Source organism: Macaca nemestrina, chromosome 2 (assembly GCF_043159975.1).
Source record: "Macaca nemestrina isolate mMacNem1 chromosome 2, mMacNem.hap1, whole genome shotgun sequence".
NCBI lineage: Eukaryota > Metazoa > Chordata > Mammalia > Primates > Cercopithecidae > Macaca > Macaca nemestrina.
Genome location: NC_092126.1, coordinates 161,900,506 through 161,914,545, shown reverse-complemented (window position 1 = coordinate 161,914,545; position 14,040 = coordinate 161,900,506). Strand labels below are relative to the sequence as shown.

General features: G+C 40.6%; 1 protein-coding gene across 3 annotated transcripts in view; it reads left to right on the top strand.

Annotated features, from left to right (window-relative positions):
- Positions 1–14,040, top strand: part of LOC105470295 (solute carrier family 15 member 2) — a 51,988-nt gene that overhangs the window by 15,668 nt on the left and 22,280 nt on the right. For all 3 annotated transcript variants that reach the window (XM_011722135.3, XM_011722136.3, XM_071092355.1), the window contains 5 exons: positions 2,670–2,762; positions 4,445–4,544; positions 6,648–6,738; positions 7,032–7,109; positions 13,503–13,585. In XM_011722135.3, the coding sequence (XP_011720437.2) occupies positions 2,670–2,762; positions 4,445–4,544; positions 6,648–6,738; positions 7,032–7,109; positions 13,503–13,585 (445 nt within the window). The remainder of the gene's footprint in view (positions 1–2,669; positions 2,763–4,444; positions 4,545–6,647; positions 6,739–7,031; positions 7,110–13,502; positions 13,586–14,040) is intronic.

Sequence of the window (14,040 nt, the reverse complement as noted above, 5' to 3'; positions counted from 1 at the left end):
CTCATGTCTGTAATCCTAGCACTTTGGGAGGCTGAGTTAGGAGGACTGTTTGAGGCCAGGAGTTTGAGACCAGCCTGGTCAGCATCGCAAGACCTCATCTCTACAATAAAAGAAAGTCACTGTTTATTTATTTTTATTTATTTATTTAATTTATTTATTTTTTTTATTTCTTTGAGATGGAGTGTCGTTCTGTCTCCCAAGCTGGAGTGCAGTGGTGTGGGATCTTGGCTCACTGCAACCTCCGCCTCCTGGGTTCAAGTGATCTGCCCATCTCAGCCTCCCAAGTAGCTGGGATTATAGGCACGCACCACCATGCCTGGCTAATTTTTGTATTTTTAGTGGAGGTGAGTTTTCACCGTGTTGGCCAGGCTGATCTTGAGCTCTTGACCTCAAGTGATCCATCCACCTCAGCCCCACAAAGTGCTGGGATTATAGGGGTGAGCCACTGCAACTAGCCCAAAAGTCACTGTTTAGAAATGTCATTTGACCTGTCTGGATTTCAGTTTCTTGATTTGTAAAATTGAAGGATTAGTGAAGTCAACCTAAAGCATTTCTGTGTCCTGTGGCTGGGATTACAATGACCCTAATATCTCATTTGAAATGCAGAATTTTCAGGTCTCTTGACTTCTTGCTCCTCCTATTAGTTTCCTGCCATTAGTTTCCTCTCTGATATCCTTCATATCTAAACTATTTCCTATGAGGGTTTATTTGTTTTTTGTTTTGTTTTGTTTTTTGTTTTGTTTTGTTTTTATCTATAAGGTTGCCTATTTTCCTCCTAAACCACTTATACTTCTGTCATTCATTTAGTCCAAGCTTGTCCAACCTACAGCCTGCAAGCCACATGGAGCCCAGAACAGCTTTGAATGTGGCCCAATACAAATTTGTAAACTTTCTTAAAACATTATGATAATTTTTTTTTTTAACTCACCAACTATTGTTAGTGTTGGTGTATTTTATGTGTGGCCCAAGACAATACATCTTCCAATGTGGCCCAGGGAAGCCAAAAGATTGGACACCCCTGATTTAGTCCATCAATTCGATACTGATCTTACTACCCAGACTTTATCACTTTGGCTCAAACTCCTTTTTTTCCCCTCTATGATGATCTAAGATAGATCATCTGTTTGGGGTTCATGATAGCTAGCATTTTTTTTCTGTTCCTTTTTATTCCCTTTCTTGCTATTTATTCTTCTTATTACAACAAGGAGAACCTTTCTCTAGAAGATGTTACAAGATCTTTTGGGAAAGCTTGTCCCCGCCCCTGATGTTAATTAGTCCTACATTAGTCACCTAACTTCTTTTTTTTTTTTTTTTTTTTTTGAGATGGAGTCTTGCTCTCTCACCAGCCTGGAGTGCAGTGGCACCATCTCTTGGCTCACTGCAACCTCTGACTTCCTGGTTCAAACAATTCTCCTGCCTTAGCCTCCCGCATAGTTGGGATTATAGGCGCATGTCCCTATGTCCAGCTAATTTTTGTATTTTTGGTAGAGATAGTGTTTCACCATGTTAGTCGGGATGGTCTCGATCTCCTGACCTCGTGATCCACCTGCCTTGGCCCCACAAAGTGCTGGGATTACAGGCATGAGCCACCGTGCCCAGCCTAGTTACCTAACTTCCTGCCCCCTACCCACCAGACCCTTTAAGGTCCCTGCCCTAGAAAGCCGACCCAAGGATTAGGCACTTAGAATGAGAAATCCACATCCTGAGAGTTTTGACATCTCCGGCCTCTCTTTGCTATCTTTATTCCATTCTATTCTCTGCATTCCACATTAGCATATAACATCTTAAAAATTGCAGGTGTAAACTGTATAATTTCCAAGGTTCATTATAATGCTAACATTCTACTTGTATGTAGGAATGCTGGTGTGGTAGTACACATAAGGAATATATGTTGTAGTGTGCCATATTCCAATGTGTGAATCTCTCTATATGTTCTTAGTGGAGTTCCTTATTCTTCTACTTTCTATTTGCTGTTCAAGTTCTTTGAGAAAACAATACAACAGAATGTTCCTTCCAAATGCATGGTTTTCATAACTGGACAGTCTATTCTAAGTCCCTGGCTCCTTTCTTACCCTTGTTAACTTGTCCCTGAAGAAACTGTGGTGAGGATTACAATTAATCCAAGAATCCAAGTTACCCAGGCTGAACCTGAGAGCTTTTTACCTCCCAGTGCTTCTTTAATTTTGAGGAAGTCGTTGGGTTAGCCATTCCTGTTTACTTGAAGTTCTTCCTTGACCCCTCTTGCTCCCTACAGCAAAAGACATTCCTTGAGAAAAACGCCTAAAGTCCAAATATCCTCTTCTACTGGTTCTCCCATTTTAAAACATTATTACTTTTGCTACAAATCCACCTTGTTCTTGTCATGTCCGTACAAAGTAGGGTTTCTCTGTGTATGTGTGAAGTGAGCGGGTAGAAGGAAAGGGGAAGGTGGGTATAGGAAGGGAACTTGAACACTACAGAGTGAAGAATTCCACTCCTTTTTCCTAGTCTGTTTACTTCACTCACCATTATTGTCTCTATTTGGATTTCTCAGATAATTCTTTCCTCCTCCACTCCTTCCTCCTCCTCCTCCATTTATCCCCACACTGAGAACAGTATGAACCCTAAGTCTGTATTATTCAAGTCTCTCAGTTCTGGTTTTAGACTGACTGATTTAGCTCTCTCAACAGGACAATCATCTATCTCTCCTTGGTGTATGTGCTTGGCCATGTGATCAAGTCCTTGGGTGCCTTACCAATACTGGGAGGACAAGTGGTACACACGTGAGTAAAACCATGGGATCAACTAAACTGCTTTTCTCAAACATTCGTTACAAATGATTTTCTATTTTCTTACCAGAGATGTCCCTTTATTTCCAATCTATAATTTTACTACAAAAGAGGTTAAGAAAAACAGTCTTATAACCAGTTGAACTCTTTCCTGCTTTATTTGAGCTCATCTGTTTTTGGGACTTGTAGAATGCCTAGTTAGTATCCTCTTCATATGCTTGAAAATAAACAAAACCTTCACACCCTACATATTCCCTCACCTTTTTTTTTTTTTTTTTTTTTTTGAGACGGAGTCTGGCTCTGTCACCCAGGCTGGAGTGCAGTGGCGCGATCTCGGCTCACTGCAAGCTCCGCCTCCTGGGTTCACGCCATTCTCCTGCCTCAGCCTCCCGAGTAGCTGGGACTACAGGCGCCCGCCACCTCGCCCGGCTAGTTTTTTGTATTTTTTAGTAGAGACGGGGTTTCACCGTGTTAGCCAGGATGGTCTCGATCTCCTGACCTCGTGATCCGCCCGTCTCGGCCTCCCAAAGTGCTGGGATTACAGGCTTGAGCCACCGCGCCCGGCCTCCCTCACCTTTTTATTCATCCATGCAACTATACTTTGCATGGATGAATAAAAAAAGTCTATTAAAAAAAGTCTATAATGTTTCCTTTTAATTAATTGTAGAAGTCATACTCAAAGCTTCGAATATTTACATTTATGTGTAGTTCCATATATTTCAGTTGCTATTGATGTTTATGGGATCAGAGGCATTTGATAAATTCTGATGTCTGTTTGTTCAGTCAGTAGAGAGGATTACAGCTGTTCACGAAGCAGTTTATATGTATTCATGTTATAATGCGCCTGTGTGCCTGTGTACATGTATTTATCCTATGAGTTAGAAATTTTGTTTGTTTGTTTGTTTTTAGACAGAGTCTTGCTCTGTTGCCCAGGCTGGAGTACAGTGGGGTGATTTTAGCTCACTGAAGTCTCTGCCTCCTGGGTTCAAGTGATTCTCCCACCTCAGCCTCCCGAGTAGCTGGGATTACAGGTGCCCGCCACCACACCTGGCTGATTTTTGTATTTTTAGTAGAGACGGGGTTTTACCATGTTGACCAGGCTGGTCTTGAACTCCTGACCTCAGGTAATCCACCCGCCTCGGCTTCTCAAAGTGCTGGCGTAGCCTCTGCACCTGGCCTTGATATTTAATAAATACTACTTTCTTATTGGTGTCCCGTCAAATATCTTTGACACTGTTGCTATTAGCTATGATGAATTTGAACATTTTATATATTTTTTTTAAATTTTGGTGAGGATATGTGAGATCAGGGTCCTTAAAAGGTCTTTCTGTTGAAGTACTCCTTTGACTAAAACAAGATTGGGAACCAGTGTGTTAACTTTGGAGTTCCTTCAGTATCTGTTTCTATCGGATGCTCGTAAGGGGTAAATGGAACTACCAGGGATGAAATCTTCCCACGTAATGCATACTTTCTTGCAGAAGCCAAAGGATCATAAATATGGTAAGTGCCCATGAATACCTCCTAGGAATAAAGGCAAATGGAAAGTACCCATGGGGTAGAAATGTGAAGGGAATCTTTGCCCTTGTACACATTTTTTCCCCTCTGCAGCTATGTAGTCCATCTCTACAGGTGCATTTAGTATCAACATGGTTGGCATTCTCACCTCTCCATTTCAGAGTCCTATCATTAGTCGGCCTGAGTCTAATAGCTTTGGGGACAGGAGGCATCAAACCCTGTGTGGCAGCTTTTGGTGGAGACCAGTTTGAAGAAAAACATGTAAGAATCCTGTTATTTTGTATTTTCAAGAATATAGAGCCAGCATTAACAGTGGTACCTGGCAGGTAGCCATTTGCCAAGATTGAAGTAATCTACTGATCAGATCTTACCTGAGCAGTTGTATTCAATGCTGGATACTGGTCATTAATAGTGAGGAAAACTGAAACAGTTTCAAAGGAAAGAGACCAGGGTGGTAGATTAACTAAAAGGCATGTCTTATGAGGAAAGGTTGAAGGAAACGGGGATGGTTAGTCTGGATACGAACTAAGGAGAATACTATAGCTGCTTATAGATGCTGGAAGAATGTCAGTGATTAAACCTGAGACCAATGAGTGAAAGCCTCCAAGAAGCCAGTGTTTTGCCTGATGGGTGGAAAAACTTCAAACAATTGTTAAGTTTACTCTAACTTGAGGTGTTTAGGAAAAGATATGGTAAGCACTTTGGGAATGGGAGGTGATGAGTAGTATAGAGATGATTTAAGCATCTCATTTTGAGATTCCATGAAAGGGGAAAATGACCAATTGCAAGGAAACATAATGAATGTCTATAGATGAATTTCCCTGGCTGATCATTCCCTCTCTTCCTAAATACTTTCCATTACCAGTAGTGAAAAATAAATGGGCCTCTATGAGAAAGCAGTGACAAATAGGCAAGGAAGTAGTCTATTTCTAGATCTTTCAACATTTCTGGCTTCCTCACTTTTGTTTCCAGTTTTCAGTTTTGTCTGTCTTCATGTATCCATTCCGTCTTCTCTGTTTATCTTTTTTCCAGTTTCTCTTTTTCCCCCTCACCACTTCTCTCTCTCTCTCTCTTTCCCCGCCCCCCACTCTCTCTCTCTCTCTTTCCTTTTCCCTCTTCTACCCTGATATAATGCCTATTATCTCTTTCTGCCTCTGCTATGCTGTCCTGTCTTCTAGTGTTTTTCCCACCTTTCAGGCCATTTGGGTTATTTTATACTCTTTATCTGTCCAAGAGTCCATAGATCATAATTGCTTGCTGACTTTGGAGAAAGAACCAACTTTTGGCAAGTGGGACCCTATGTATGATGAACTATACAAATTAGATGAGTGGAATAAGGTTTAAATTGAAACCAGGAGAGGAAACAAAACACACTATAAATAGACAATGGGGAAGGACTTGTTGTTCTAATGTGGCAGGGAGAGATCTGGGGTGTCAGAATGAAGCATGTCAGTGTATAATGAATGAAACATCAGCAACTTTATTTGAAAGTTGTTTCATTTGAGAACTGTTCCACAAAGATATTTCACTTAGTAGGACGAATCCGCCTCCAGGTTTCTACTAGCCACTTCTAAGCCTGCTGATTTCTTTTTAGACTCTCTGGCAGATCTCCCTTAAGGACTAGGTGAACTATCCTGCTTCGTTAACAGTTGACTCTACTGTCCTATGTTCTGGTACTATTCCTACCATACACTCCTACCACAAAATCTATTATTTAACTAAATCAGGCATTCACTTAGTTAATACAGTCAATAAACATTTATCGAGTCCCTAATATATGTCAGATGCTGTGCAAGTTACTGGGGATTACAGAAATTAGTAAGATAAAATTTCTGCTCTAAAGAAACTCACAACACACTGACAAAACAGACATTTATGGGAGGCAGAGGCAGGAGAATGGCTTGAGCCCAGGAGGCAGAGCTTGCAGTGAGCTGAGATTGCACCACTGCCCTCCAGCCTGGGCAACAGAGTGAGACTCCATTTCAGAAAAACAAAAACAAAAACAAAACACACACACACACACACACACACACACACAAATGCAGACATTTAATGCAAAGACATTAATATTCAAATAGCTATATACAGGACACAGTAGTGGCACTGAAGACAGGAAGATTATTTTTAACCTATGCAAAGGGAGGAAAAGAATGTTAAAGCTGCTCTGGAGTTTGAAAGGTGAGTAAATGATTGGGGTCAGCCAGCCATGTTTTTAAATATCTATTAATAATATGAAATTCAGGTATTATGGAAGCAATATCTGAATCTTTCTCTTTGTATGTACCTTCAGCTCTGAATCTGAACATGGAATGGGGCTGGAGCTAGGGGACACATTGCACTGATGATTTATCCTGTTTGTTTCAGGCAGAGGAACGGACTAGATACTTCTCAGTCTTCTACCTGTCCATCAATGCAGGGAGCTTGATTTCTACATTTATCACACCCATGCTGAGAGGTTAGGATTTTTTCTGATGGGAAAAAGCTTTGCTCTGGTCAGCCAAAAAGCTGTTCAAGGCTTTCTCCTGTCCATCGTCTCCTTTTATAAGAGCTTGATAACCTGTGAAAATTTATTTTAGTCTTGATTTGTCTGGCCCAAAGGAAGAATTATGGATTGGGTGATGGGAGGAAAGAGGATGGTTATGTCTATTCTGCAAGCTCAGGTTTATTTGACAACCTGAACTTGTAGAATAAAACATCAAATATTCAAGACTCAGAGTTACTTTCCTCCTCACATCCCATTTTCTTTAGGAGATGTGCAGTGTTTTGGAGAAGACTGCTATGCACTGGCTTTTGGAGTTCCAGGATTGCTCATGGTAATTGCACTTGGTAAGTTCAGTGAAGCAAAGGAAACTAGTAATCATTGATACCTGTCACATGTAAAGCATCATGTAGGCACTTTACACAAGCTGTTTCATTCAATCCTCACACTAGGGCCTATTGGGTAACAGTTATTGTAAGGGTTTCCCCTCAACTTTGGAGGTAGATTCTGAATGAAGTCAGAAACTTTAAGAAAAGTGTCCAAGGTTGCATAGATGCTTTCTGGGGAGCCTTAAAAAAGATCAAACTCTGGGCCAGTCAGGGACTTGGGCATTTCTTAGTATCTCGGGTCATTCTAATGTATACTCAAGGTGGAGATCCACTGCTCTACACTACAATATATAGGGAAGCAAGGAAGATAACCCTCTTTCAAACTAGTTTACTTCATATGATACTTATTTATCTGGTAATTGGAAAAGATTTTAAATTCTCTAAGCCTTTTAAAACAGCTTCTAGGTTTAGCTATTTCTGCCCTGCTCTGTAGTGCCCCCCTGGAGTGCCCCCAAAGAGTCTGCCCTTGAGTAAAGAGAATAAGAGGAGGTGAATAAGTAGGTGAAAATTAATGCAACTTAAATCAAGTGGCGTTCTTTTTATCCCTGAGAACCCAGTCCTGGAAGAGAAGAGGGATATGGTGTTCCTTATTTTACACAGCCTGAGGGAAAACTTGGGCATGATTATTTCTAATCATTGACCTGGAAACCTGTTCTCACTCTGAGCCTCAGCGTGACACCCCCCTGGAAGATATCCAGTGCAAACCCATAAAGAGCTCAACAGAGGAAAAACAGCCCAGAGACTCAATGTTCAGTGTATTATCTAACAGGGAGTGGATGGGAGGGTGGTGATAGTAGTACTCAGAATTCCCAATGCCAAGGAAATTTATTATAGGTGAGCTGTGATAATATATTCCCTACTTCCTTCTTCATTCAAAGCCAAATATTTTCCCGAATATTTGCATGATAATATTTACATAATAGAGTAATTATGAAGATAAAAAAGAGACGATATAAATGAAATGTTTTATAAATTATGAAATGTTAAGTGCTAGCTGTCATTGTTAGTCAGCAGCTTCAGTTTTCTGGGTACTAATCGATAACTCAATTCTCTGATCTTTTACTATAATTAATTTCTTTTTTCTTTTTTTTTTTTTTCTTTTTTGAGACAGAGTCTCACTCTGTCACCCAGGCTGGAGTGCAGTGGCATGATCTTGGCTCACTGCAAGCTCTGCCTCCTGGCATTCTCCTGCCTCAGCCTTCCAAGTAGCTGGGACTATAGGCACCCGCCACCATGCCTGGCTAATTTTTTGTGTTTTTAGTAGAGACGGAGTTTCACCGTGTTAGCCAGGATGGTCTCGATCTCCTGACCTTGTGATCCACCCGCCTCGGCCTCCCAAAGTGCTAGGATTATAGGCATGAGCCACCGCGCCCAGCCAATTAATTTATTTTTTCATTCAATCATTTATTTAACCAACATTTAATGAACCTGTTGTGTGCCATATTATGTGCTAGGTATTGGGATCACACTGGTGAATTGGATACCTGGAGAGTTCATGTTCCCAAAGAGCTATATAGTTCAGTAGAGAGAGGAAGGCAAACAAGTAAAAGGAATTTACAATATAGTATGATCAGTATTTCCCAGATCAATATAGCATGATCTAGGAAAGTACAGAGAGAGCTATGGGAACCACATAAAAGGAATGTTTAATTAAGACCTTGAGGGACCGGGCACAGTGGCTCACACCTGTGGGAGGCCGAGGCAGGAGGATTGCGTGAGCTCAGGAGTTTGAGACTATCCTGGACAACATAGCATGACTCCATCTATACAAACATTTAAAAATTAGTGGAATATGATGGCACACACCTATGATCCCAACTATTTGGGAGCTGAGATGGGAGGATCGCTTGAGCCTGGAAGGTCAAGGCTGCAGTGAGCCATGATTGTGCCACTGCACTTCAGCCTGGGCAACAGAACAAGCCCCATCTCATAAATAAATAAATGAATAAAATAATAAATAAATAAATAATACTTTGGGGGTTGTAAAAAGTTTGCCTAAAGAAATGACATTTAAGGTGAGACCTAAGGGCCGAACAGCAGTTAATCAATAAAGAAATTATAAGTGATGCAGAAAGAGGACACAGTAGCTGTAAGACAAGAGGCTGAGAAATAGCATGACATGTTTAAAAGCTTTAAAGGCATTCGGATTACTTAAAGCATGAATGAGAATGATAAAGAGGAGAAACTGCCAGAAACCAGATAATGAAGGGCCTTTTAAACCAGCAAGGAATTAGAACTTCATTGTGAGGGAGAGTGGGGAACTCTCAAAACATTTTAACAGATGAATAATTGCTAGATTTTAATTTCTCAATGATGTTTCTATAATGTAGAGAAAGGATTGTGTTCAGATGAGGCAAGGATAATATTTATTTTGATTACTGAATTTTTTGATATTTGCTTAAATTTAGTGCTTGAGATGAGTGCCTCACTCAGTTCACCCTAATCTGGCCCTGGTTGAATTAACAAACCTTAGAATGGTTACATATGTTAAGTAAGGGAGAAGATAAGTCAAGGTTTAATGTAGTGTTCTGAACCTTGAGCAACTGGGTAGGCAGTGGGGTCATTAACTGAGATACTGAGGAAAAGCCAGTTTGGGGCAATGTTGATAAATTTAGTTTTGAACATGTTGCATTTTATATGTAGTTGGAATATTTAATTGGAGTTACCAAACAGTTATTTGGAAATACAGGATTAGAGCGTAGAAGAAATGTTTGCACTATAGATATAGATCTGGAGTCATTAGTATATGGGTAGCAATAAGCCATGAAATGAAGATAGATAACTAAAAGCTAGTAAGATAAGAGTAAGGTTAAAAAAAAAAAAGTGGGTTGGGAGGATAGGTTCAAACTTCAAGGAGTGCCAGGATTTAAAAGATAGGCAAAGAGGAAAAGCCCACAAATAAGACTAAGAAGGAATGGCCGAAGTGGTAATAGTGCTATCTTGGATACCAAGAGGATTTCAAGAAGGGATTCATTCAGCGTGATAAATGTTACTGAGTGGGAGATTAAGATAGGGGTGACAGATGTCTATTAAATATAGCAACAAGGAGGTCACTAGTATGATTATATCAGTTATGGTAGAATGGTGGAGGCTGAAGACTGATTGGAGGAGACTAAGAAGTAAATGCTACAGGATTCCTTTGGTGCTGCTTTGTCAGCCAGAAATCTCTGTGGCCACTGCCGCCTCTGTTCGGGCCTTGTTCTGGCCCACTGGGCTTGCTCCACCTGCTCAGCCTGGTAGGCTGCACTTGGCTCCCACCTGCTCAGATCCTGTGCCTACTTCCATGCTGTGCCCAGCTCCATGCTCAGCCCATGACTGGACTAGGCATGCAGCGAGCAGCTTCTGTGTTGGGTGTGGCATCTAGACAAGGGGAACACGGTGGCACCCAAGAACTCAGAGATGCTAGCAATCGCAGAGCCCTAAGGGATGTTACATCTCCTGTTCAGGAATTCCCGAGGTCTGAGCCCCCAGAAATGTTACAGCTGTTCACTCCTGTCGTTCAACGAGCAGGAGCATGTTACAACTCTCTTTCTTCTGTAATCTAGCGAGCAGGAGCGTGTTACGGCTCTTTTATTCTCGCTGCCCACAGCTTGGTGAGCTGACCAAGGGTGTCACAGCCCTTTCATTCCCACCACCCACAGTTCAGCAAGTTCTGGGTCCTTGTCCCATGACCAAGAGAAATGAGGTGTGTGGACACCAGAGAGTGAGTAAAGCAGAGAAGAGAAGAATTTTATTGAGTGGCAGAAGGAAAGCTCTGAGCTCCTAGAAGGGACCCGAAGTGGGTAGCTGTCTGTGAGGCTTAGTGTGGGTTTTTTACGGGCTTTGAATGGGGGAGTGCATGCTGATTGGTCCATGGGTGGGTTTGGAAAAAGCACCACTTGATTGGTTAAAAGCCATCATCCAAAAGGAACCAATGGAGAGAGAGGGTAAGACGGAGATAGAAGTTCTCACTCAGGTCATGGACTCTATCAGGAACCGGCAGCTCAGTTTTCAGGCTTCAAACTGTCTTTGGCTTGAAGATCAGGTTTCACTGGGACCCGTCCATGTCTGCCTGGGAATTTATCTGCCTCTTGTCACTATCAGTAAGAAAGTGAAATAGTATTTATAGCTGGAAGGTGACGTGGATTCAAGAAAGGATAGTTAGCATGTTTGAATGTTATTAGGAATAATCCAGTGCAGAAAGAAGTTGAAGATACAAGATAAAGACAGTATAATCAGTATGAAAACATATATGAGCAAATTAGCTTTGGATAGGAGGAGGAATATCACCTTCACCTACCTGGAGGGAGGACAGGATGAGTGTGAATACAAGAATTAATAGATTTGGTGGCAGGAAATTGAAGGAGTTTCCATTAGAAGGTCCAGCCTCTTTCTAGGATCATTCTTAGTTTCAGGAGCAGTTTATTCTCTACCCAAAATTTTCCTCTTTTTTAGGTACCTCCTTTTTTTTTTTTTTTTTTTTTTTTTTTTTTTTTGAGATGGAGTCTCGCTGTGTCACCAGACTGGAGTGCAGTGGCACAATCTCAGCTCACTGCAATCTCCGCCTCCCAGGTTCAAGTGATTCTCCTGCCTCAGCCTCCTAAGTAGCTGGGACTACAGGTGCCCACCACCACGCCCAGCTAATTTTTGTATTTTTAGACGAGACAGGGTTTCACCATGTTGGCCAGGTTGGTCAGCTCGATCTCTTGACCTTGTCATCCATCCGCCTCAGCCTCCCAAAGTGCTGGTATTACAAGTGTGAACCACTGCACCCAGCCTTCTAGGTACTTTTTTATCTGCACACTTGACTCTCAGGATTAGCATTCCTCTACTGAACTATTTTTTCTATCAACCGTGAGAAGGGTGTTATAGATAAAGGGTGCTATTTGGAGAAGCTTTGGGGAAATTGAGAGGATGAATGAGAAAAAGTGGTAGAGTGAATCTGACTGAGAGGAATGGAGATATTAAAAAGTGATGGGAGAGAAAAGTAAAGTGATCTCTGCATTCTGATGTGTAAGGATACTGGAAAATGCTACTGGTCCCTGAAAAAATCATCTTTAGCAGAGGATCTACTAGGGGGGCATCATGCTGAAGCTAGGAAATCTGTTAAGGAGGAAAGTGCATCTGGGAGGGAACCAAGATGGAGTTTTTCTATTGAGTTTAATTTAATGAAATTGAAAAAAAACCCACTGTTTTATAACTACAAAGGTAATACCAGCTCATTGTTAATTTGAAAAATTAAAGAAATGAAATCCCCTTAAATTAGCTGTGGAGATGTGGTTAAAGGACAGAGATATGGGCTGAAAGAAACAGAATGAGCTCAAGAACAGAAATTGTATAGAATAGAAGTGTTTGTCAAAATGATGAATAGTGGTTACAGTATAGGGTACCTCAAAAAGATTGATGAAATATAAAGTGGGAAACAGCAGGTTGAGGTGAGCTCCTTTGAGGACAGGGACCTTGTTTTTTTCACCTGTGTTACCAGTAGTGTCTAAGAATTAGTGAGTGAGATGCATTATAAGGATTAAATACATAGATTTTTGAGTCAGTCAAGCCTCAGGTCAAAAGTCCAGTTCTGGTATTTTCTAGCAGTGTAACCTTGTATAGGGTGCTTAATTTCCTTAATATTCCTTCATGTATAAAATAGAGATAGCGGCACATATTTTGTCAAGCTAAATCAGTCAATGTATGTAAAATGCTTAACAAGGTACATGTGATAAACCTTCAAATAGATGGTAGGGCTAACAATAACTATCAGGATAACAGTGAATTTGGGAAAGTCAGGCCAGGAGTTTGGGTGAGTTAAGTATTAATAGATCCTGGAAAGAAACATTTGGCATCAGATTAAAGAAGGAAGAGACTAGGGAATGAGAAACTAGTTGGTGGCCATTTTAATAATCCAAAGTACAAGTTGTGAAGTCCTGAACAAGAGTGGTAGCAGTAGTAAAGTGAAAGAGGGGGCAAATAGGCAATACATTAAAGAAAGAGGACCAATAAAACTTGGTAACATTTCAGATATGGAGATGGAGAAAGAAGAGTAAGAAGTCACAGATGACTTCCACTTCTGTCATTACATGAAAGTCTCAATAGATATCTCTCTTAACAACATACCATTTTATCTTCTCTTGGCTCCTGCAATTTTGATAACTCCAAAAGTCAGGAAATGTAAGTTAGTTCCCTCTTTATGAGATTTCCCAGCCACTCCCACAGTTCAGCAGCCTGCCCTTAGCACTGATATATTGAATGTGCTATTTAGGTTGGTGCAAAAGTTATTGCGGTTTTTGCCATTGAAAGTAATGGCAAAACCGCAATAACCTTTGCACCAACCTAATGAATGAGAAGCTAAGAAACTTGTTTGTGTATCAACTGCAGTTGTGTTTGCAATGGGAAGCAAAATATACAATAAACCACCCCCTGAAGGAAACATAGTGGCTCAAGTTTTCAAATGTATCTGGGTAAGTCCATAAATTGTTTTCTTGCCTTTTTCAATCAAAAGAAAGAGATGCTATGCTGAGAATCTTGGCCTTCAAACATGGACATACATTTTTCTCAATGACCTCTGTTCTACTTCCATGTTTTTTAACAAGCTGAGATTAACCAGTCTTCTTCTTATGGCTCTACTTAACCATTAAGTTTAAAAAAGGTAATCATCTTTTTAAATTGGCAAAAGTCTTCTGAAATGTAATTATGTATAGACAGATAACTTTTTTCTTTTTTGTTGTTATTTTTTGTTTTGAATGGCAAGTTCTTTCTTAAAGTGATAGATAAAATTATATCAGAAATATTCTGAAATTCAGTGCCTATAAAATTATATCAGAAATATTCTGAAATTCAGTGCCTGATTAGGTCAAAGAGTTGGAATAAGTCATGAAAAGTATGGTGTTTGAAGGAAGGTATAATAAGTTGGAAA